This window comes from Sturnus vulgaris, chromosome 1, assembly GCF_052056855.1.
Source record: "Sturnus vulgaris isolate bStuVul1 chromosome 1, bStuVul1.hap1, whole genome shotgun sequence".
Lineage (NCBI taxonomy): Eukaryota > Metazoa > Chordata > Aves > Passeriformes > Sturnidae > Sturnus > Sturnus vulgaris.
Genome location: NC_142243.1, coordinates 7,084,347 through 7,110,138, shown reverse-complemented (window position 1 = coordinate 7,110,138; position 25,792 = coordinate 7,084,347). Strand labels below are relative to the sequence as shown.

The window sequence follows — 25,792 nt, the reverse complement described above, 5'->3', positions numbered from 1 at the left end:
GCACTACTGTAATTGCTATACACTGGAAGAAAGTGATAAGACCTCTCTGGGTGTATTATACCTAGTCTTTGTTATCATATCGAGGAAAGCTCTCATGCGTTTTCAAAGAATGCAGTGCAGAGCAAAACAAAGTGAACAGCCAGCCTGCAAAATTTAAATTATTAACTACAGATAGAGTTTGCAAGAGAAACTGACAAACAACAAAAGACAGAGGCTGACAGATGTGAGTCTGAACACTGAGTACTATTGACCAAAAAAAAAATCTGCTTGGGTCTGTCAGCCCCAAAGTTTGGATATTAAATTCTTGCCCCTTCCTGAAATCAATGAGCTGCACAAACACCTCCTATCCATGCCTGTCCACCATCTCCCTGAGGGTAGAACAGAAGCCCTTTCAAAGTCCTGAATGTGTCCTGGTCAAGAGTAACCCACTTTTGTAATTAGTCCCAACCCATCAGTAAAGATCCCAAGTGAGATCTCATCTTATACACATTCAGAAGTGAGTGTTGGACCTTGATGCTTCCAGCAGAGGCCTCCTGAAATACCTTGGACAAAGAATTTCACGACATGGTTTCCAATTAAAGAAAGGTGAAAGGACTTTCCTGCCTTCCAGGACTAAGATGACAAAGAATGCATTAAACAGCAGTGGAATAACTTCAATAAAGCACTACTTCTCTAGACATATTGGCAGATTCTCTCTCCCCTGCACCCCAGACATACTCTGACAGGTTTTAAAAATATTGGATGGATGCAAAATATGGAATGGATGCTTCATGTAAAAGTCGTGGGACACATCTCTTAGTTTTCTCATGTGTAGAAAAAGATAAATAATTATGCAGTGTCTTCCCACCTGAATTTTGGCTCTTGACTCAGGGCACGAAGTTGAGAATGAAGATACCTCTAACTACAGTCTATGTTCCTGAATCCTCTGCCTTAAGGAATTCAGCTATGGCCTTTCCAAAAGAGATCAATCTACAGTCCTCCTGCCAAGACAGAGTTTCTGTCCAGCACTGTAACCACACCACTCCATCATCAGTGCCTTGTTCCAGCTGGCCAGACTCTGTCCTGGGCTGTCATTTCTCACCAACTTCCTTTTTCACCATGCTTCAGGTGACTCCAAAGACCAGGGGTTGTGCATCTTCATTTGTAACTCTTGTACCCCCATTGCCCACCTATTTATTGATCTATTGACCTCGTGTCTAAGTTTGTTAAATATACAGCTACCCACATAAACTGCAGCAATGCAGTCATAAACCACAGCTATAAATAATAAAAATGCATTACCTTGTTTCTTGTTATATTAGAAATCAAAACTGCAGTGAAGTCACTAGTCTATCTTCCATTAGGAATGACATGAGAATTCTGTAACACTTCTCAGCACAAGAAACACAATGACCAAACACTCACACTGCTCAGGCCAAGGCTGGAAGCTCTGAGACAGAGGCTTGTGAAGAATGTTTCATATATTGGATGGGGAAAATTGCTTTTGGGCACGTCTTATGAAACTCCATCAACTATAAAGAGAGCCTGGAGGGGACCAGACTTCTCACTTAAATTTGTCAGCAAGGTTGGATGAACCCAAGCACACAACTCCCTGTAGCAAAGAGAACCAGGGTTTTGCATCAAGGGTAAAATGCTGCTGCTGTTAATTAAGGTACCTCTTGGAAGTGGGAGAGGATTCTGTCATATGGATATGGCTGACAAACTTACTGACAAAAATCGTGCAAATTCTAGAAAAGATTCAAGAAAAAAGGCAAGAATAGGACCCAGGACCTGATAAAGTGCTAGCCAAACTCCAACCAGGGTCCAGGAAAATGAAAAAGACTGTAAAATTATGGATAAAGTCTCTTGTAGTTGGGGAAAAAAATGACCACAAAATAAAATTAAAAATCCATAAGCAACTCTACCAAGGATATTCTTTATCAAAATGTCAGAGAGTTCACATTTCTCTTTGAATTTAAAAATAAATAAGAAGTAAATATCTCTATGTGTGTGTAAAGTATGATTATTAAAGAAGTAATACAGTATTTTCTCAATAATGGGCTCTGACACATTTTGCAACATGCTGTTTAAAAAGCAGAAAGAGCTTGTGCACCAGAAATCCCAAATTTCAGAGAGGAGACAGCACACAGACATGAACAAACAGACAGGAGAGGAACAGGAAAAGGAATGAAGGATGGTAAGGAACAAACAGAAAAATAATTTGAAGGATGATAAAGGATGATAGTGAAATAGTTTCATGAATGCTTAAATGGGGCTCCTCTCATGCAAAGGAAGAAAGTAAGTACTTGTTTGAAGGGTAAACGGCTCCCAAATGTACAATCACATCTTGTGGGGATGGTTCAAACTGCTCATTAGCTCTTTTCATTGCTCTTTCTCTTCTAATTCTTGCACACACAACAATACTATTGAAAGGCACTGAAGAACAATAAGTCTGAACCCAGATATAAATTTTTTTCTGCCCAACTTCTACTGAAGCTGCTTTTATTCCACTGCCACTTGTGCTGTCACTGGAGTCATTAGTGGGTGTTAGCTCAGCCTCCTTTGGGTCACCACAATCCTCACACACCTGGAGCTTTGTACAGGGCTCATTTCCCCAAGGAATTCCAGCCCTCAGAGAAACTCAAGAAACATTACAAATTACCTGCTCACCCTAAAATGAGAAAAAACTGATAAAATCACTTCCCTTTAATTTTCTGGTCTTGAAGGGATGAGTGACAGGCTGTGATCCAAAAGGTCCATAACCCTGCCATGGCACAGCCATTCCTCACAGTAATAGCTGCTCCTCACCCCAAAAAGGAACCAACATTTCCTTGAAGAAAGAATGCCCACAAGTTCAAAGAAAGAAGCAGATGCTTCACCATGACGTTGTTGCCTCAGGAAGGCTGAATGGTCTAGATGGAAGTTTTTTTGTTAGCAGTTTCTCTGCTGGGCTGTTTCCCAGAAGTTTGAAGCAGGATGCCATAACTTCTTTATTTGTTAGTTACTCATAGCCCCTGAAATAACATTATATCACTGTCTGGAAGAGCAGAGAGAAACTAGAGGGGAAAATATTGGATCCTCAGGCAATGGAACTACAGAAGTCTTATCTTCTGTAGCTCATGCTGAGATTCTCTGACATCTAACAAGATATCAGCTCCTGCTGATGCTTCTTCCTTGACTAGAGCATTCCTATGTCTCCTTTGTACAGTGCCCCCAGTATCTCAGTGAGTAAATCCATACTGCAGGCTTTAATATGGTGGAGGCACAAAAAGAGTTTCTCTCCTTTATGAAGCCACTGATTTTCATGAAGTTTGTCAGACCTTTCTTCACACCTGGCTGATACTGGTCGGTTGAATCAAAAAAGCTACTGGAGAGAAGCAGAAGAAATTGTGCACTCATACACACATTGTGGTCACATAACACCTAAATTTCACAGGAAACCAGACTAGAGATCTTCCTCTCTGTGCAGGTCATTGAGAAAACACTTCCAACAGAATGAAATTATTCACACTGTATCACAGAGACAAGTTCTCAGCACGTTCTCTCTGCTCAGTCAATGCAGAATCCACCAGCTCCAGGCTCTGAATTAACATGCAGACCAGCAATACAAAAACCCAGTCTTTTCTGCAGTTTCTATTCATCAGTTCAAGCAGGGATGAATGTACTTTATTTTTCTCCCCAGATGGTTGGAAGCTGCAAAGTAATTTAGCAGCCTATGTTCTTCTGAAAAATTATCATGCTTTTTCTTTCCTGGGTGACTTCTGGATCTCCTGCTGACTAGCTTAATGGTACTGAGAGTTATGGAATGATATTGTTTTTATTATGTGCCTTTTTAAATTGCATTTTGACACACAGTCTATCCATTCATGGGTCTTTAAAGAAGAAGCTTTGCCCAAGTGCCTGCAACATCTAAGTAACAGAATGGTTACCTTGAAAAGACACTGGAAATAAGCTGGGGTGCCTTTGGGACAAAAGAGCTCATTTTCAGTCCTTTCATTTTGCCATTCTCTAAAGAGACCATGAAACTACTTACTTACTTGTGAGAGTCGGTAAAACACTTCAGGAGTTTTCCTCTGGATTTTAGTCCTAGTTTGGAGCCATATAGACGAGTCAGGAAATGTCATGATTTTAAGAAGGATAGTTCTCTTCACTAAGGCCTCACAAATGCTGGCTTCTCCTGCCCCTTGTGCCCCCAGCAGCACTGGGCATGGCTGTGAGACTGGTCCCCTAGAGATGAAAAGGGAAAGAGCCACATGTCTCTGTTCATAAACTAACCAGAGTGAAGGGCCATTCGTGGGTGCTGGTCCTGAGGCCTTTACAAATTTAATTTGTTGACACAATCACCTGCACGGTTTTGGCCCATGACAACCAGTGCTTCTCCACTGCTGGCTGCATTGGGAATTAACACAGGTGCTGGCCCATTGCCAAAAAGCAATTGCCATCCTTTCTGAGGAGCAGAATGTTCAAGGTTCAGCATGGAGATGCAGGCAGCACGTGCCAGATGGCTTCAGTGCCTCAGAACCGTCCCAGGCACCCTGAATCTGCTGGAATCCAGGCAGCCCATCAGTGTCAGTGCAGTGAACAGAAGTGTGCAGGCTGTTCTGCACGGGGACATCACGTTCCCTTCTCCTGCTGCCTCCCCACGAGCACCAGGCATTGCAGGAGAGACTCCACCAAGGGAAGCAGTGGCAGAGCTGTGCTTGGGGACACCAGGAACAGTAAAATCAGTCCCACTGACACTCAATCCAAGGGCTGTTTCTGGCAGTTTACAGGGTAGCAATTGGAAGAGTGCTCTCACATGAGGAGAGCAGCCAGGAAAGGAACAAGTTGTGCTGCAGGAGCACAGGACTTCCAGCCAGCTGCTGGCACCCAGATCTCAGGCCACAACAGATTATTCAGTCTCCTGTTGACAGAGAGCTAACAGACTTGGGCCAGAACGGATCAGAACTCATTTAAGTTGATGGCCATCATCTTGCCTAGCACATTGGAGACTTGAGGCAGGGCCATGCCACCCTGGTTCATGCCAGAACCCTCAGTTGGACCAGGTAGCAGCATGCATGTTTCTCCAGAGCACAGATGAAATCCATTCTGCACACTCAGATGGACTTTTTCCTCTGCAGTTTATGATCAGCTGGAAAAAGTCCCCTCCTGGCATAGAAAAACCTCCTACCACAAGAGGCAGTCAGGTGTAGAAGACCTCCCCTAACAAGCTGTTTCAGGGCATCAAGCACAAGCACATCTCCTAAAACAGGCCTGGATGTTCCAAGCTGCATCTCCCTGCCATTTCTTAGTCCAACAGCAGCAGCTAGAGGGAAGGATCTGGGTCTTCCCAGCCATCCACTGGCAAGAACTCTCCAGATCAAAATCCCCCTAGGGAAAGCCAGGTGGGCTCTGCCTGTGCCCTTCCAGAGAAGAGACACTGAGCACAGCCAGTGCTGTCCCAGCAGTAGGAATTGGGGTGTACAAGCCCTTACCCCTCCTTCTGCCACTGCAGAGAGATTATGAGCAAAACATTTTGTATCTCTGATCCCACGTTCCACACATTATCTGTTGTTTGTTTTGGGGTATGATGAGCAGTAGAGATGTCTAGCACACATCTCAAATACAAGGCTACTGTGATTCAAACACAAAGCAGTTCTCTGACAGGCATCTCCTCAAATGATACTGAATTTTTGCCTCTTTCTCTCCAGTACCACTTTTTCCTTTGCTTCATCTCTATTCCTGCTCATTTGCCTTAACCACAGGGGCCAGAATGAGATGAAGTTTGGGAAAACTTCTGGCATTATTTAAAGATTTAGCCTTGCTGCAACAAATCCTTTCATGCTTCTGGTTGCTAATTACAAGCAAATACTTTGATAGCCATGGAAATTACTAAACTCTCCTTCCACCTTTCAAACACTGTGTCAAACTATGTATAAATTCATATCTTAATCCAGTTTGATCACAACCTGAAACGAACAAGCTAAGAATAGGCTCTTGCAGCTTAACACATGAAAGTTGAAAACATTTGCTTACTATTTGGGACCCATTTCTATTTGAATTAATGAGCACGGTGCTATAAATATCTAATTTCCATGAATTTCAAATAATGTGGGAGCACATCTGGGATGTCACTACTGGGGAAAAAGCATCTTTGCTTCTTTACTGCAGTAAATCAGTGACATTTCCATTTTAACTCGAGGCCCCAGTGACTTCTTCCTGCCAACTCTTGACACTCTCTGGAGAATTTTTAGCCAGTGACCACTTCTGCTGGGAGAAACAACACAGAGCCTGGCAAAACCCCACAAATCCTAATCTGCTTAATTAACTGCGATAGAAATAGCTTTCACACGAACAAGTGAAAATAACAGAAAATTCAGGATTGCTGCTAGAAAAGACATATTCATTGCAAGGAAGCATAATTCTGTCTGTATCAGGATGCTTGTCTTTTATCTGTAGTATATTATCTTTCTGAATGTTATTATGAGTGTGCTGTCTTCTACAGTGTTTTTTCTTTATCTGACAGCACATTCAGCTCCCTGATAGCAGGCTTTGCATTTTGAGATTGAATATGCCTCTGCCACACACCTACAGCTTTCCATCACAGGCAATAAATGTATTTATTTTCTTGAATTTTGTTTTGTTTAATGCTTTGTTTGCTTCAGATAGACATGGCTACATGTGTGCTAAAACTCTGTTACCAGAAATTAAGATCAGGAATGTTGAGGCATTTTGCTCAGACCAAGAGGTGAGACTGAGGATGGATGGATGGATGGATGGATGGATGGATGGATGGATGGATGGATAAATATTAAGTTCCAAAACAGCATTTCCTATTGTTGATGGGGAATTTTCTTTCTTTCCTTTCAATGCACAAGCAGACAATTGCCTCATTCCTCAGTCAAAGTAGTTTTAGGATCCTTATGTTCTTTAACAAGATCTGGCAGAGGATTTCCACTGGAATAGATTTCCAGCAGGAAAAGCCTGATTAAGAAAACCAGCTCTGTTTATGCAATCACAAAAATTTTGACAGAATTTTGGAGGAAAGATAAATTCTGACTTTTTATCAGCTCCAGTCTCAGCAGTTGACTCAGGAACAAACACCGTGCAGAACTGAAACCTCATCCTCTATAGATTTTCACATATTCTGGCTCCTCACATAAAAAAACATTTTGAATGAACAAAAAAAAGAGCTGTGTCCAATGACACCATTAATCATTTCTGCATTCTGTGGTATGAGACTTGAAATGTTTCTCTCTCAATGTTGTGACAATAAAAAACCCTCTCTGTGTTACTGCTGCATGAAATGTCTGAGCATGGCAGGGCATGGGGGATTCCACACATGCCAGTGTGCTTAGAGCAAGGGAAATGCTGACAGAAGAAAAAACTTTGAGAATGGTCAGTGCTCTGCCTGCAAATACTTGAAACAAAACTGTTCCAGCTTAGCCAACCCTGAGTCACAGGCTGAGGCACTGCATTATTACAGAGACACAGAGCCCCTGTCCTTTCATTGGACTTACTAATGCATGGGCAGCCTCTGGTACAAGTACAAATCCTGCAGTTCCTGATTTCTTCCTGCAGCTTTCAAACAGATACTGAAATTTTTCTATTATGAATGACATCTATCTAAATCCATTAATAAAACATGCTTGAAACTAGCTCCTGCAAAAGGGACTGAACCCCCAGCCTTTGGTCCACAAATTCCACCTGTAGAAACAAAGAGAACAGGTTTGGTTCAGAGAAGCAGCTCTTGTGATCACCAGATCTGGACCTGTCAGCAATCCACACTCAATACAGGGAAGGAAAGGGAGGAAAGGCAGAAAAGGGAGGGAGGGAGGGAGGGAGGGAAGGAAGGAAGGAGGGAAGGAAGGAAGGAAGGAAGGAAGGAAGGAAGGAAGGAAGGAAGGAAGGAAGGAAGGAAGGAAGGAAGGAAGGAAGGAAGGAAGGAAGGAAGGAAGGAAGGAAGGAAGGAAGGAAGGAAGGAAGGAAGGAAGGAAGGAAGGAAGGAAGGAAGGAAGGAAGGAAGGAAGGAAGGAAGGAAGGAAGGAAGGAAGGAAGGAAGGAAGGAAGGAAGGAAGGAAGGAAGGAAGGAAGGAAGGAAGGAAGGAAGGAAGGAAGGAAGGAAGGAAGGAAGGAAGGAAGGAAGGAAGGAAGGAAGGAAGGAAAATTAGTAAAGTGAGAAGAAGAGAGTTTTTGAAACATCAGACATTTTCAAAGGAGAAAATACAAATAACAGAGGAGATCAAAATTTCTCTAAGACAAGGAAGGGAGGGCCAAGTCCTCTGATTATCCATCCATCCATCCATCCATCCATCCATCCATCCATCCATCCATCCATCTGTACTTGGACCACAGCCAGGGTTACTCTTGGTAGTAAACTGGGAATCAGATCCCTGAATCTATGAAATCTGAGCTAAGTGAGATAAAGGCTTGACTATGCACATATAATCCCTTCGACATAAACCATTGACCAAGTCTGAGACTAAGTCTGGATCTAGTTGCACCTAAACCCAGCTCTGAGGAGGAGTTTAGAATGCAAGGGGTTCTCTCCTGAATCTCATTACTTAATGGAAGGGTCTCTCTGACAGTTTTGTTCAACTCTATCCTCTATGCAGTAAACAATCAAGTGTACCTTGACACTGAATTTGTACAATTAAACTTCATAAAATTGTTGGTTTATATCAATAAACATATTGCTGCTTGTCTCTTATGAGTGAAGTACATTACTCCATACATGAGATCTGGGGAAAAAAAAAAAGAAAAAAAGAAAATTAAGAATAATAACAGATAACCTTCTGGGCTGCTTTCATCCAGCATGGAGCAAAATTATCTCATCCCTGTAAATCTGAGAATAGAAAGAACCGAGTTCCTCACCTTGGATTGCAGTAAGGAAGCTGCTTAGGACCCAGGATCAAACCCCAGTGCTCTCAGCCCAGTCTGCTGCAGTGGAAGGCTTTCAAGCTCTGCCTGTTAACCACATTTTCAAAGACTGCTCTTCAGTTCACATCTCCTGATTTTCTTGTATGAGCTGTACAGCACCAGTTAATTGCCTCTGTCTGAAGTAGCCTCCTTAGCATATAAAGTCTCTCCATGTCTTTTTTCTTTTTATTTCTGCAGTGCACTGTGAAATGAACTTTTAAAGAGAATTACAGAAGTAACTGAAAACCAAGGAGGTCGCAACTTGAGCATTTTCAGATGGAAAAGGGCAGATGTACTGGAAGCCATGGTAAAATAAAAAAAAAAAGTATTTAATTTGGTAATTCCACTCTTAAAAAGATCACTATATATATTTTGGTTAGGATTTTTAAAAAGTGGTATGTAGGTATCTAACTTTGCCAAATAAATGGCCTCATTAATCTTCTGTTGGGGACTAAAGCCTTTCTGGAAACAGTCCTCTCACAGAGAGAATCTCAGGTTGGAAACAAAAACTCCTCGGATGCCAAGACAGCAGACAACAGGTACAAATCCTGGCTCTTCACCTGCCAAACAGAGGCCAAGATCTGAGTTGAAAGAGAAGAGAATTTAAAAAAAAAAAAAAAAAGGATAGCTTTATATTGGTTCTCATCTTGAAAACATGAAAACCCACCACAAGCACTGAACAGATCAGCACAAACTGAAATTAAACTATAGAACAGTCTAAAAATCAAGGGACAGGCAAAAATTGAATAGTCAGGACCAACAATGTTTATTTTACCTAGAGAAAAAAAAATTCATGTAACTTCCCCATAACACAACAAAAGTTATAGAAGTTTAAGAAGAGAAAGGCACAGATTTCAGTTGGCAACTTACATATGGGGTTCATTACAAAATAATTAATGTGCTGCCAAAAGATAAAACCTAATTGCAGAGAACAATCCTGATTTTCAGCAAGGCCTAAGAGCTGTTCAGAGCAGGTAGAGAGAAGGAGCCTTTAAAGTAGCACAAAAGGTGGACAGAGTGATAAACAATGTGTGTCAGGAAGCAGCCTGTACTTGCACTGGCACGTGAGGATCTCTTGGCTTGATCCCCTGGAAAATGGGATCTCCATCACTGGGGTGCTGTGAAAGGCAGAGAGCTGAGGGATCTTATTCAGCTGGAAATGTGTGGACATGCCCTGTGCCATGAGGGCTTTGTAATGTTCAGCAGCCACACAGAGAGTGAAAGAGCCCTGCTGAAACAGCTGTACTGGCTGCAAAAACACAGTGCTGCAATTCTTCTTTGGCCTCGAGGTTTGACTCCAATGTGACCCCACAGAGGAGAAAAAGGAGGTGCTTTATGCTGGGAATGTCATGTCAGAGTTCAGTACCCTGTGTTCCAACATAGCTCAGACATTTCAGCACCATAACAGTGTTGGCCAACTGGCCCATCACTGTTCTCTGTCTGTTTGCAGTATTTTCTTGGGATGTTGGCAGCTAATGCCTGCTTGAACAGCCTTACAGCCACCTCTGTTTTCTATGCTCTCCTCAATTGTGATATTTGGCTATGCCAAAAGATCAATGTCAAAATATGCTTTAACTGCCCATGTAACACTCACATTTTCTTCTGAAACTTTGCTGTAAAGCACAGGCCTTGACTATGACCTTAACCTGGCAGCCAGCTATTGCTGGCTATCAATCCATGAGTGAAACCCATGCCCAAGTGAAGATGATGCACACCAACAGTACAGCACTGCAGCCTCCTTGCTCTGGATCAATAAAACATGCTCTTCGTTCCTAAAGAGTGTGATTTCCTCAGTCTGATCTCTTTCTCATCTTTATTTGATGGAAGAGGCAGCTTTGTAGAAGCACTGTGCCTGGTTAGACAGCAAAACTTTTTAATCGTTTATATCACTGCTCTAAAAATCTAAAATTCACCTCAAGCCACAGCAAAGAAGGAGGATACAAGTCAGCTTACAGAAAATTAAGCATGCATGTATTCCAAAAACTTCCACTGCCCTTTTTCCTTCATGTCATGAAGGAATTGGGAAAGCAGGGATGTTACTAAGAGAAAAAAAATGCCAAAACCTCATGATCAAAGCATTTTAAGGAGCAGCAGAGCAATCGAGTGATTAGCACAGCATGTATGAGTCCAAATTAACAAAAACCAGGGTTTGAGTGAGGAGAACTTAGAGCTCAGAGCTCCATTTGAGAGAGGTATTTCTGCTTCCCCACCCATAAACAGTGCTAGGGAATGGAGATCCTCTGTGCAAAGGTACTAAGTAGCATTCAGAAAAAAAAGCATGACTTAAAACACTCAGGTCACTACACAGCCCCCTGCTCCTGCTCTCTGCATGCAACAAACATGGGAATAAATCAAAGAAGGGAGGTTCTCAGGGAATCCTATTCAGGGCTTTGCAAATTGAGGCTAATTAAATGTCATAGAGGAGTTTTTCCGCCAGCCAAGTGAAGGATTTTTCTGTTTATACATATCATGGGTTTATCATGCAGAAAGCCATCAGAACTGACCAGATGAAACAGGAGATCCTAGAAAATTCCCTTTGCAGGCTTGTGATCTTACAAATAATGAACAATTAGGAGTGTTCTGTATTTATCCCTCAGGAATTCTGGGCCCCTCACAGTGCCTAAAGGGAGCCTACAGAAAAGTTGTAGAGGAAATTTTTTACAAGAGCATGTAGTGATAGGATAAGTGGTAATGTCTTTAAACTGAAAGAGGGCAGATTCAGGCTAGATATATGAAAGAAATTGTTTACTGTGAGCATGGTAAGGCACTGCCACAGATTGCCCAGAGAGGTGGTAGCTGGAAAAAGGAGACCCTAAAATATCTCCCACCTAGTGGAAGACAATTGTGCAGGGACTACCAAATGTCATGTTTAAATACAAAAGTGAAAAATATCTTTCAAAATCCAGTCCCTGCTGTCCCTGTTTCTCAGTTCCACTGTCTGTAAAACTGGAGTAATACTAATCTAATGTAATTCAATCCAATCTACAGCAATCAGTAGTTATATGTAGCAAATCTCAATAGAGGCTTTGAGGAGCTAAAACACTACAGCAATGGAGCCCACAGACATATCCTAGCTGATGACTGTCTCTTTTTCACTCCTTATCTCCTCCCTTCTGAGGATAATGCATCTAAAACACAGTTCACTACATTCTGGTAGAGTTTTGAAAATTATTTTCTAACGTGTGCATGTTTTCCCTTAGCAGTTGATGTTTTCCCCACAGATTTTTACAAATTTTTCTGTCACTTGGCCATAAAGTTATTTTGTAATAGAAAAATATACCTTCTTTAAAAAACACAACTAAATTTAAAAACCCTCTAAATGCAATAAGTCAGAGCTACCCACCAGAAAAAAAAAAGACTACCAGTCAACCCATCACAACCAACTATATTTCCCCCAAAATAACCTTCCCGAATTTGCCTCTCTCAGAGGTATAAATATTTTATATCTTCTTTCCTAAATATTAAAGAACCAGGGTAGCACTAAATGCAGATATTTAACAGTGCTAAGACTGTGGGTATAACGAGAGCTGTTGGCAGTACTGAGACAGCCTGATTTTTCTTTACCATCAGCCATGTGCTGAATTAAGCACACTGAGGTTATGACAAGAGGAGTGAGGGAAATGTCACCATGCTGGCATTTAACCCACATTAAGAGCGTGGAGAATGAGCCTTGGCTTTGGACATTGAAGTAAATTCCCCATTTTTAGTTCTTGGAGCAGTGGAGGGGGGGGCAATCTGCTGTGCAAAAGAAAAAAAATACACGGTACCAACAGAATGCAGTGTATTTTCCAACACAAGATCTCATTATTGATTACTTTTATTTAGAGCAAAATCTGAAAAGTAAGGCAGGGCCTGAGTAACAAGTGACTAACTAATGTTTGTCAGGGTTCTCAAAGGAACCAGCAGTCAGAGACACCGACATTGATATCATGCTCACAACTTCTGGCAAAACATGACTGAACCTTGCCTGCTTTATCTACATCTGCCTCCTGCTCCATGCAGAGATTCATAAATCTTCTGTGCACTGATATCAGAATTTTTGCAATCCTTATTTGCCTATTTCAAGGGAACTGGTATCTTCAAATTCACATGAGCAGCTTTTGTCTGTTGGTCCAGACAACAGGCTGCCTCTCCAAGGGTTCATCAAGATTGAAATGCAGACATCAGTCTAAATCTGCTGCCACAATTACCCTGATCAGAATAAACAAAGATTTTCTAAAATCTGAATTTTAGGAAAACAGACCCGTTCTTTTTTCCCCAAGCTCTCAGTACTGTGTCTTGTATTTTTATAGATAAATCACTCTCAGCTTTGCCGATTACACTCTGGTATTCAGCCATCCATCTGGACACACAAGAAATGTCCTGGCTCTTGGGAAATGGCAGGCAAGGATTTAATACCATAATTCTTCCCAGCTTTTCTTACCCACACTGACAACTGATAACACAGCAGACGAGGCTGATGCTACAAGAGGGATGCAATTTGAGATTAGGATGTCTACATTCAGGTGTTTATATGAGTACCAGGTGTCTAAACTTCTATTAGAGTCAACAGGGATCTAGTCAAAGGAAATCAATGGAATATAAGCAGCAAGTCAGGGAGCAGCCAGCCCACAGCAACCTTGCAGTGAGTTTCATCACTCCCTAGACACCACTATGTCCCACTGACTATAATGGGAGCTTAGGTATTGCCTGTCCAATTCCACTGCCTAAATGAAGATATCTAGCATCATTTGAGACATCCCAGCATCTCCAAGACATACTGTTGGTGCTGGCAGACACAAGACAAGACCTATGGTACCTTCATGTCCCCGTGGAACCACTGATGGAAGAATACATGGCACGTCTCACGCATTGCTAGTGCAGAAAAATTCTGCTCTTAAGTTATATGTGAGCAGAAATAAATTTCTAAATATTGGTGCTGTAATCCTAAACTGAGTCCTATTCTTCAAGGATCACCTTACACTGGTTTTCCAATTAGTGCAGAGAGGGAATTTCAGTCTAAAGACTCATTCAAGTCAACACCCTTGCAGCACTTTGGCATTTTCCATCTCGGCTTCAATACTGACTATAAACTTGTTACTTTTCTTTTTTTCCATTGTTGTTGTTGTTTCTGGGTATTTGTTGTTTGTTTGCTTGCTTTTTGTTTGTTTTATTAAATGAAATTGGCCATCTTGGAAAACCCATGAAATCTCACACTTAGTAATGCTGTTGTAGCAGTGCTTAGGAGCTCTGTTACAGCACACAGAGACACAGAGCCAAAAGGTGAAGATATGTTCATATTTCCACATCAGAAAGGCAGTGTCCCTCCAGTGATGGTCCAGAATACTCTTCTCACTCATAAAAAAAACCAAAAACCTCTTTGTTTGGCAAACACTATCACCTGGACTCCATGGTGCTGTTGGCAAGATCAGGCATGCTAGTTTTCAAATGACAAACAGGACAGTAAATACCTTTTCTACCACACAATGTAAACATATACCTTTGCTCTGGTAACATCTATATTTTATTACTTTATTGCAATATTTGGGTGCATCTGTGCATTTCAGCCTCTGCAAGGTACAGCTGCTTCTCAGGTAAATACAATCAGTGTTCATACGAATGTTGTTACAGTCTTAGTTAAATTGCTAAGTCTGGTAATGACAATGGTAGGACCACAGTGCAATGTGCTCCCTTTTCCTAACTCTTTTTAACTTCTATTTCCAAACCATGAGAGTATAAAAGTGACAATTTCCATTGAATAAAATATTGATATTTTTTCCCTGACTGATGTCCACATCAAAATCCAAATCTAACAAATACTAACAAGGAAATAAGAAAGGATCTTTCAAGAAAGAATAAGTAATTTGTAGTAATGTCTCTACAAACTATAATTTAAAGTGCTATAGGCCTCATTTTTGTACAATCACTAAAACTTTAAGCACCAGGAACTATCATTCTTCATTACCAATTCTTCAATAAACTTTTTTTTTTGTTGGAAAAGCTTTAGAGGCAATTCTTCTATCAGCACACAAGAGATTTAGGGATGCTGCTTCTGCTGGCATTACTAGAAGTTAGACATGGATATCCTTCCTGTTCTTAAAGAAAACCAGGACAATCTCTCTCTCTTTCATTTAGTCCATATTAGCTGCCAATTAGAATTTCTCTGGTGAAAAATACATGTTGTAAAATATAATGAAGATACAGCAGGAAAGTATGTGAGGAAGGCTAACTGTTGGAGGTCCCTTACAATATTCTGCAGCCAAAGATAGTTTTAGCTTTTGGATCATAATGCTGTGATGGTGCACAACATTGATCACTTTCCAATAAAATCATTAAAAGCACTGAAGTTTTCTTAAAAAAAAAAAAAAGGATAAAAGAGAAAAAAAAAGAAACAAACCTGTCATAACTAAAGAGTTTGAGGGTTCATAAACAACTTCTTCCCTCCCTCCTTCCTTTGCTAATACCTTCACCACTTCCACTGTGACCATAAATAGCTAGAAATTCCTGATGTAGCTTCTGAATGGCAGATTGAACACCTTCATAAGAGCCACCACTGCTTTTTCAGTGGCTCATTAAAGATTTCTGTGTTTCAGTCCAACAAATCAGCCCTTTAGTGCCCCTGAGTTGGACAAACCAGCAAGGTAGTTTATTTTTAGTGCTACAAATGCTCTGTACAGGCAAAAAAATATACACAGATTAACACCAAAAATACAGGCAAATTTCCCCTGTCAATTAATGTAAAGGAAAGCCAGCTGGTTTTATTTACCAAAAGTGAATTAACTTTGTAAAATGGAATAGTCAGTGCCCTCACCTACCATAAAAAACCCACCCAAAACATTAGGAGCAGAGCAGGCATAGGAAGGAAGCAGGAATGAACCCTAATTGAGAAAGATACAGACAGGGCACAGATATGTTCTGTAATACCACTTCAGCCTTAGGGAATTCTAACAATATTGAGATAACTCAAATGATTAAATTTGGGAAAAGTCGGAAAATGTGAATGTACAGAGCATGCAGAGATCAGGAAATGGGAAATTGAAGGATAGTCCTGACCTGCTGGAGGAGAGATCTCTGACAGTAAAGAGTGGCTAAAAGTGGAGAAAATGACAGAAAACCTTCAGTGGCCTCTGCTGGCAGATTAACGGTGCCACGGGTGGTCAGACAAGGGGGCTGGCAGTGAGGCAGCACAGCGTGACAAGGGAAATGTGTTTCACTGCCTGCTCCCAGTGGCTCCAGGTGCAGCCTGAGAGGTGATGACAGTGTAAGGGAAGCCCCCTGAGCACCAGTGAGCTCACACACACACATCACAGCTAAGCACCCAGAATAAAAAGGGAGGAATAAAGTTCCTAAGCTTGAGGGATGACCATTAAGCAGTGAACAAATTAAAAGTCTAAGTTCTTTGATGTAGGAAGCAGGATTCTGATATCTGGCTGGAGAGCCTCTTGTTCAGTTAAATCCCAATATGCAACCAGAGCTCCTATAGAGTGCTGCAATAGAAATAACACTGATGCTAGTCCCTGCTGCTGGCCCTTTCCTGGACTTGTACCTATGAAAAACTCTCTGATCCTCCACTTAGGAGAAGTAGTTAAAGCAGTGGCAAAGGCTCTGTGTGAGGTCATTATCTAGCAAAATCGAACTTGAATATAAAACTGCACTAAAAATCTGCAAACACTAGGATGGCTTGGGTGCTAAGGGAAAGTCCAAGAAAAAGCAAAAGCCTAGGAGCATAAACTAATGTATAAAAAAAGAAATTGTATGGTGTGTCTGTCGTCCTGAGTAACAGTAAATTACCAGCAGCAAACATCTGTCTGCCATAATTTCAGCCTCTTCCTAGCATTCCAATTTTAGATGCCATCTGCAAATAAGAAAATTAGCTGATTTCAAAATGTTGGTGTCCTGCCCTTCTTCCATTTTCCAGCAGAGCTGAGAGGGGCTCAGTGCCCAACATCTTTGTCAGACCCCAAACTCCTCTCTGGGGCTCTCAGGAAGGACAAGCCCTGACTTTGCTGCAGTGGATTTTATTCTGCCTAGTTGAAGACATGACACCTAGGAGAGCTGTACATTCTCTCTTTTTAAATTACCCAATTTTTTATAATTTTAACAGCCTTCCTTTCAAGTGAGCTGAAAAATTGATGTGGTCCCTGTTTATCCTCCATGTACTCCACGCCTGCAACACCACTCTGTCTTTTGGATAGACTTCCCTCCAAGGTTGTCCTTTAGAGCAAGGTTTGGATGACCTGGAACAGGGCCTGTGCAAATAAATATATCTCTGTCCCCCCTCTACCTTTCTTTCCTTAATTCCAAGGAATGAATGGCACCAAAATGTGTTATATTCTCATATTTTAAGCAGAGTAACAAGGCCAAAAATGAAGATGGGAACCCCTCTTAGTAGATTACCAAGTTATCCTCCTCCACCAAAGAGCTCACAGACCATGCAAGGGAAGTGCTCATCCTTACTTTCACTAAAAAATTAAAGCATGGGCAGAACCTTTGTCCCAGTCTCAGTGAGGTGGAAGTACTGCTGACTTCTGTGAGTTCACATCCCTAAGACCATGCTTACACTGGCGGGTTAAAAGCAAGTTAGAAAAGTTTTTCTTGATGGCAGCAGTGTCTGACCTTGAAAATCAGCTACCACTTATGACAATGTAGCACTGTGAAAATGTAAACCCTAAACCACTCAGGTGTTATCCTAATGTAACTCAGGGCTTAATGCAGGAATCAGGACATTCCCCTCATGTGTTTTAGCCAAACTTTATTTATGTAAATGCCATGTAATGCAAATCTTCCTGGACTATACCTAGATAAATACATGACAAAGCAGTGCCACCTGATAATCAAACTATTTCACTGATAAAAAAATAAAATAAAACAAAATACTAGCATGTCAACCTGCTTATTTTAAAACCAGCATAGAACTCCCCAGTATAATGCAAAGATCATAAACATCAAACTCTCCAGACTAGGCATGGACAAACTGCATGAAAATAAAGAAAAGCAGTAAAAATCCCTTTCCTAGGTTTACTTAACAGTGCTGTTATAGAAATAAGCCAAATACATTATACTGAGCAAGAAATTGAGTCTCAAGATAATCCTTTTTTTTTTTTTTTTTTTTTTGGAGCCTAGGGGTCCTTTGTACTCTCATTGAAATTGTGGCCTCAAGTAATCCATACAGCATTCACAGCATGATATTATATCTATTTTATTGGGAAACACAATAATCAAAATGCTAAAATAATTCTTCTTCCTATTATTTGATTTAAGCATTGAAGTATTGAAGTGGCTAAGCTAATTTATTTTGATTATCAGCCCATTAGTCTTGGTACTATAAATTAACCCCACAATTTTGACAGAGCTTCTAGCTACGTAATGTCTGGAAATCTGATTTTGTTTAAGCACATATCGTGCTAAGATTTATTTTGGAAATGTCAATTAATCAGTTCTGGTCAATGAAAAGTTAATATAAAGTGGTTTGTTGCTAAATGACATTGGCACTTACACATTTGCTCTGTCCTCCACCAGTTAAAAAGCCATTGCAGATTCCCAGTTATAGTGTTCAGAGCTCTGGCTGCATTTTTAAAGCACCAACTGTTAGTTAATTTTGTTAGCATAAACACCCAATAAAATTTTATGGTGTGTTCAACTCTCATTAAAGATGAAAAACAGTGGCACAGCAGCACCCACAAATAACAGGGATGGTTCTGTTGCTGCTGATGCCCAGAACTCATTCAGATTCAGGGCTCTGGGCTTCCTGTGCCTGAGGACACTGCAGGGACACAGAGCACGAAATCCCACACACTGCTGGGAACCCCTGGAGCTCCACACAGCTCTTCCATAAAGCTCCAGGCAAATATTTAATGGGGAAGGAATGGTCTTTCTCCATTCTGTTGTAGGTAAAGTACACCCTTGCTGGTGCATATATGCCCAAGGCTGCAAAAAAACACAGCTTCTTTTGCTCCCCATCACCCAAAATATCCTAGACAGGATGATCCATCAACACCAGGGCTAGAGGAGCCTGCTGTTCCTCAGGTTGAATCCTGTGGATGGATTCCCTCCAGTCAGGGAAAGCACAAGCCCTGCCAGGAGGTTTTTTGGTCACTCTGGACATTTACAGCATCAGCCTGACCATCTCCCTTTATCTTCCCATCCTTCAAAGGGGTGTTTGAGCCTTCCACTGGAATTTCTGGTCCTGACCCAGCATCATTCTTCTTGCCAAATTTCATGTTAAGGGGACCTTTATGAGACAGCTGACACTCATACAGTCACAGGAAGTGCTCCAGGGAACATGGCTGGAATTAACTGCCAAAAGCCATCAGGTTTACAGGTAGAATTATAGAGAAAGCAGATTTCACTGTCTGAAATAATAGGAAGATCAAATCAAGAAGTTCCCACAGCTGTTACTCCTAAAATCCTTAGGGCTGCATTGGTTAAAGCCATAGAAATTTCTAAAATCATCTTTCCATTTACATCAAAAGAAGCAGAACTTCTCTCACTAAATTCAGCCCCTGTACCAGATAGTGTCCACTGAAACTTATAGTTTACAAGAAAGTCAGAGAATTTAATAAAAAATCGTTTCAAACACTTTCCCTTAAATTCCTTGGCACACCTTCTTGATTTAGAGTTCACCACTTAAGTTTTGATGGGTTTTGCCTCTGCCGCTCTGTGAAAGTTCTTCCCAAAGGATTTAGAAGATAGAGGATCTTCACAAATTGGTACAAGGGAAAGAGCTAAATCAAAACTACACAGTTCCACTGCTTGTGCAACATGAAATCTTGTTCTTTAAGGAGCCAAACTATTATCGAGATCCCTAATGGACAGAGGACTCAAGTCTACAGTTTTCTCTCCCTTCTTTGCCCACAGGTTTTTCCTGCTGACACCTAACCTGGGCAAGGGACAACATGCTTCATAGAGAGGGATGTGCTGCTGGGATATGGGGAGCACATGCTGATGAGCCTGCTGGCTCTTAAATGGACAATGATTAGCATTTCCTTGTTTTCTGTGGCAGAAAAGCTCAACTTTAGTCTGTCATCTCTACCTAGTCTGAAATTTTTTGGTGATTTACTCCTGGCACTTCACTGCCTGCAAAACCAGAGTAATTCTCCCATTCTCTCAGATTTTTTCTTCTTATTATCAACTTAAACCATAAATACACTGAAGGCCAAGCCATTTCTGCCTGTGTGAGGTCACATGAGGATGGAGCATTGATCTTTTCTGCTTCTCTCATACAATGCTATATTAGACTACTCTGAAAGGTTGATGTTTTGAGATGGAAGTATAATTTCAAAGGGACTGCCCTCTGAGTAAGGCTGGATTTTGAAGATAGCTGACTGATCATGTTTTAAAGCCCTGGCAGCTACATCGAGTCCTACTTTAGTACTTATTAGGTGTGGAAGTCGACCTTGCATTCCCACTAGAGCATTAAAATTAAGAAACTCAAAAATACACTGCTTAGCTGTGCCCATGCAGGGTAACTTACCACTCACAGTAAAACACAATGTGCAAGTAAAGCTGAACTTGTTTCCGCTTCAGCAATAACACAGAGGAGCCAGCACAGCTTTCTTATCTTAATTTTCTCCATCCAAGAGTGCTAGAAATGCTGTGCCTCTATTGCTTCCATAACTTTGGAGATATTGAATCTCTCTGCAATTAAACCAACATAAATAAGCAGTAATTCAATTGAAATCAGTGGAATTCACGTGAGGGGAATAGTTTATGTAAAAGAGAAGATAATTAGATTTACCCAGTGTAGATGCAATAATCTCTTATTAATCGTTTAAGGAATAAACTATAAAAACAAATTCCCTCCTAATCTGTTAAAAGGACATTATAGACCTCTTGCCCACAGCTGTAGGAACGTTGCAGAGTCCCTTTAGATCAGGGCAGCCAGAACATCCTACATCACCAGCTTGTTTTTCCTGTAGGTTAAATTTGTTCTTTTCAAAACAATGAGAGACAGCAACCAGGGGTACAATCATAACTGCATTTTCAGTTCAGCTTAATTGAGTGTACTTTGCTTTAACAAGCACTTTACATTACTGCATTGAGTTGTTTTCATACCCGCATTCTTACATACCAATACTGCTAATTAGGACAATTTTTTTCTCCTTTAAAAGGAAAGAAAAAAATAGTCTATCCAAATGATTTGCTGTTATTCTAGAGCATTCATTATTGCTGATTAAAAGTGAGGTTACAGATATTCAGGTGGATGTCCTAACTTTCAAACTTTCACCAAGCTTTTTATAATGCTTACATAACACTGAGAGAGGAAAGGTGGTTTTTAGTATTTGCTACAGTCCAAAATGTGACATGTGTTGACAGCAACAAAATTTATGATGGAAAAAAGCCTCATTTGCTCAGGTTTAATGCAGCTTTGTTCCGTTTCACCAGAGACTCTTATCACTGCTGTTGAGGCAGGAAAGCACTTGTCTCCCACCCACATATCAGGACTTGAATAATGAAGAGGTTAAAGCCTAGCAGCACAAAATAAACATATAAATACCTAATAAACACATAATCAACCCTCCAAACACATAATCAGTTTGGGTATTCATCTGTGGCTCCATAAACTGCATATGAGGGTGGCAAAGGAGCTAGACTGACATCTCACAAGACAACAGGAATCAGATTTGGGTGTCCTGATCCAGAAGACATGCACTGACCATATCCAAGACTCCACACAAAACAGCTAAAACAGTTTCAATTGTCAAAAAATACAGTCAGGGAGATGTCATTAGAGACTGAATAGCAGCAGGGTTGTGCCAAACAACATGTCTTAATGTGCTGCTGAGGTTGCTGTACAGAGCTGGGGGTTTAGACCATGCCCTCCAAATTGTACATGTCAGCCAATGGTTTGAATAAAGGCATTTTCATCCAAAATGAAGAGACAGTGCATCCCCCTGTCCCCAGGAGACACAGTGAGTTTCCATCTTACCCACTCCAAAGAACAGCCCTGAACTCTGCTCTGCTCCTTCTCCAAAAGGAGAGATGGGAGGGCTCCTGCTGTGGAGCAGCCTGTCTCCTGATGGGTACAATGGTCCCCAGAAGGATGAAAGCTAGTGGGTCTCTGAATCCTCATCAACACTTAAAAGGACACCAGATCCACAAATCCTGCTGTATGGGACACCTCCTTTCTCACCAGGTGAGGATGGTCCATTGATGAAAGACTCCAAGTATAGTTGTTTCTAAAGAAAGAAATTACCCCAAATGATTTCTATAGATTTTCCTTCCTGAAGGCAGATGAATTTGGGAGTCCAAATATGAAACAAAGTGCCTTCTCACAGTGTCTTCCTTGGTATTAATATAAGAAAATAAGCTAAATTCAAGACATAATTTCTGTATCATGTATTGTTTGGTCTAGGGCTTTGGACTGCTGACTAAAAGCCAAAAGCCAGGAGCTGCAACATGCAGTGTTGAAAAATCCTGAATCCCCATATGGACTTAGCCCTCATTAATTGCTCAAGAAATCTGTCAAAATATGACAGCTTGGAACTGACCCCCAAATTCTTTTGGCAGGATCTGAGTGACTTTGCAGTGAAGTGCACTTCCTTAGCCAGAGTTAAAGCCTGCTCCCAGCCCACACAAGAGAGGTGGGTGGGTTTTGTACAATTCAGGCTGCTCATCACCCTAACCACCCCAACACAGCAGAAATCTTCCTGTGACATAGCTTTTTGTTACGGCATTGGGGTGAATCCTTTTGCTTTCCTCCCTCAAATTATCTTAGGAAAGGCAAAGGGATTAGTCACAGGCAGGAAAAAAGAGCATTAGAAGCTGCATGTACACAAACTATTTCTCAAAAATAGTTCTCTCTAGACAACAAATCAGTCTTTCAATAGCACTCAGAAGTGGCTTAGAGCTTCTAGCTATTGGTTAGAAACAGATATAAAACATTACATAGAAATGTTAAAAATATATACACCTTTTAGTGGGCATGCATTACTAGAGTTTGGAATTACAATCAAGCCTATCTACTTGAGGGCTCTAATTGTATCCCTTCTTTGAAATGCTACCTCCCTTGCTCACCACAACTGAGCAAAGCTGTAAATCTTGCAAAAGAAATGTGAAGTCTAAGTGCCCATTGCCCAGCAAGAGGGAAGCTCAGGAGAAGCCAGGAAGAAGAGTGACCTTACATCACTGAGCTGGCATTTGAGTTGACACAACATAACAACTTTTTGAGGGGACAAAACAAAAATCTAACAGATTCTTTCGTCAGCTGTGACAACAAAGTGATTTGTGACAAATTATTTGCTCAACACACTCCCTCTTAGGAAGACCCCAGACCTCACCCATGGCTGCCCCTTCATCTCCATAACCTTCCAGTTCTTCTGGAATTCCTTCTGTGCTCCTTCCTTTCTCCCATTCCCTCCCAGTCTTTGCACAGCCTGTGGTGGGCAAAGGACAGACTGTTGTAGCAACAGCCATGTGCTGGCTGAGGTACTGGGACAGGGTGGGACAGATTTCTCCCTGCTGCTTCCTTTACTCAGGTATTGAATAATCCTTCTATATTATTTCCATGATACTTGAAGAAAGCTGACACAACATTACTCTTATTCTGTCAATTTTGGTTAAAACTGGCTGCGAGTTCAAAAGTTAGGAGATTAGGAAAGTCAGATAAATCCTGTTTGTGATTCTGTTGTTTTATTTTCCATTGAGGTTTTGTTCGCTGTTCAGAAAAAAAGAAAATCCAAACAAATGAAGCACAGATATTAAACATCTCACCAGCATTTCTAATTTCTATGCTTTAGAAGTCAGAGTCACAAAAAACTTAGCTATTCTACCTCTTATCTACTCCATCAGAGACCACTCACCGATCAGTTACTTGATTTTTCAGCCCCATTTGATAAAATCCCATTTCTGAACTCTTCAAGGCTTCCTTGAAACTAAATCAGTCATGCATGGAGCTTTCTGTGTTTTAATTAAATCCTGAAATCATCAATCATTTCAATCTTATGACTTGAAAGAAAAAAAGTATTTATTTGCAATGGAAAAAATATCCAGATCCTTCAGCATTGAAAATGAGATGAAAATGCCTTCAAGGCAAATAAAAATGTATCAATTATCATGTGCTAAGAATATACACATTTGAGTCCTATCTCTTTCTTCTGCATTAAAGTATTAGGTCAGCAGCTTGATACAATAAATTATTACTGATATGCAATAACCTTAGCTGTTCGACCCAAAACTCAAAGAAAACAAGAAAGTGCAAAGGAAGGAGGCCCAACATTGAAATTACATGCAAGATCTGGAGGACATTTAATTTAGGGCCCTTGAATTATGCAAAGAGCTTAGGTACAGGTTCAACTTCAAATATATGATTAGTCATGGAGCTAAGTAAATAATTTCAGCAGACTCATCTAATCTGTTTGTTTACTTCCACAGCCCTCATCATGTTGCATCTTTTAATACTCACATAGCCTTATGATTAGTGAGTTTAATCCTAAAAAGACTATATGAGAAAAGGAGAAACAACTGTATTCACTTCACAGAAGGGGAGGTATAAAATAAACCTGTGTGCCTAAGAGTTTGTAGAGTCAGGTCTACACTAACTAGACATGAAGTATACAACCAGGTGAGCACCAGCATCTCAAACAACACCACAACATCAAGTCTGGAGGATGGAACAGAATGCCAATATTAAGAGGTAAAATAAACTAAAAAAAAACAAGTTGGCACAGCACCATATCTGGTGAAATGTCAGTTTTGCACTTCTTTAAGGTGCATCCCATTAGGTATTATAGAATCATTTATCTCTACCAAATACTAGCTCCAAAAGGCACGTGAAATCTTGGGGAAGGTGGTGTGTCCACCATAACAGAGAAACTTAAAAACAGAGAAAAACTTCCAAGAGTTGCAGAAGAACAACATCAACAGAATTGTCGGTAAGAGGGCACATGCATCTGACTTTACAGCACTGATATTCTGCAATATAAAGTACTTGTGTAGATATAAGGGCTATGTTCATCACTACCTAAAAAAGGTTAATGCAAATTTTACCTGGATCAGGTACGAGCACCCAGTTACATTTCTACTGAATTCAGCAGAGTGCACAACAAAGTGTTTTATCTCAGTTATCTATTTTTAATGCTGGCTATGCAAACGCACCGTGGCAAGAAGTAAAAGCAGCGGATAAAGCCTGTACCTGATCCCACCTTCAACTCCACACAAACCCTTACCTTCAAAGCATTTTATCCCGTTCCAAATAGGTGCACGAGTTCCGACCTTTCCAGCACTTGATGCTGAGAGGCCGCAGCCCCTGAGCACACCCACCCGGGTCGCAGCCCGAAGGGGTCACCCCAGCCCGAAGGGATGGAGGCCATCCAGCATCCAGAGCCATCCCTGCCCAGCACCCTGCGGGGAGGCGGCTCCACAGCCCGGAGCCGGCGGGAGCCGGGCAGAGATGCTGAACTTCGCCAAGTGATGGGGTAGCAGGGAGCGCAGGGGCTGCTCCCCGGGGCCGGGGGACACGCTCGCAGCTGGAGGTTTGGGGACCGGGAGCTGGAGGTTTGGGGACCGAGCATCCCCGGGAGCCGAGCACGGGGGACCGGGCATCCCCACCGCCCCGCAGCCCAGCGAGCCCCGCTCCCCTCGGTCCTACCTTGGAGCCCTTTCCGGAGCAGCGGACGTGGTTGCTCACCCCGGCCGTCTGGTTCATGCTGGGGCCGGCGGGCGGGCTGCAAAGTTGGGCTTCGGGCACGACTCGGCGAGGAGCGGCGGAGGGGGGATGGCTGCAGGCAGGGGAGGACGGGCTGTGTCCGCACCGGGGCTGTCACCCCGCACCGAGTCTGTCACCCCGCACCGGGATTGTCACCCGGCACCGGGATTGTCACCCCGCACCGGGATTGTCACCCGGCACCGGGATTGTCACCCCGCACCGGGATTCTCACCCGGCACCGGGATTGTCACCCTGCGCCGGGATTGTCACCCCGCGCCGCGACTCTGCCCC

At 41.7% G+C, this 25,792-nt stretch overlaps 1 protein-coding gene across 1 annotated transcript in view; it reads right to left on the bottom strand.

Annotated features, from left to right (window-relative positions):
• DPP6 (dipeptidyl peptidase like 6) overlaps positions 1-25,516 on the bottom strand; it is a 530,216-nt gene extending 504,700 nt beyond the window's left edge. The window contains exon 1 of the mRNA XM_088158874.1: positions 25,445-25,516. Coding sequence (XP_088015000.1) covers positions 25,445-25,501 — 57 coding nt within the window. The 5' untranslated portion in view covers positions 25,502-25,516. The remainder of the gene's footprint in view (positions 1-25,444) is intronic.
• Between the last annotated feature and the right edge of the window lie 276 nt (positions 25,517-25,792).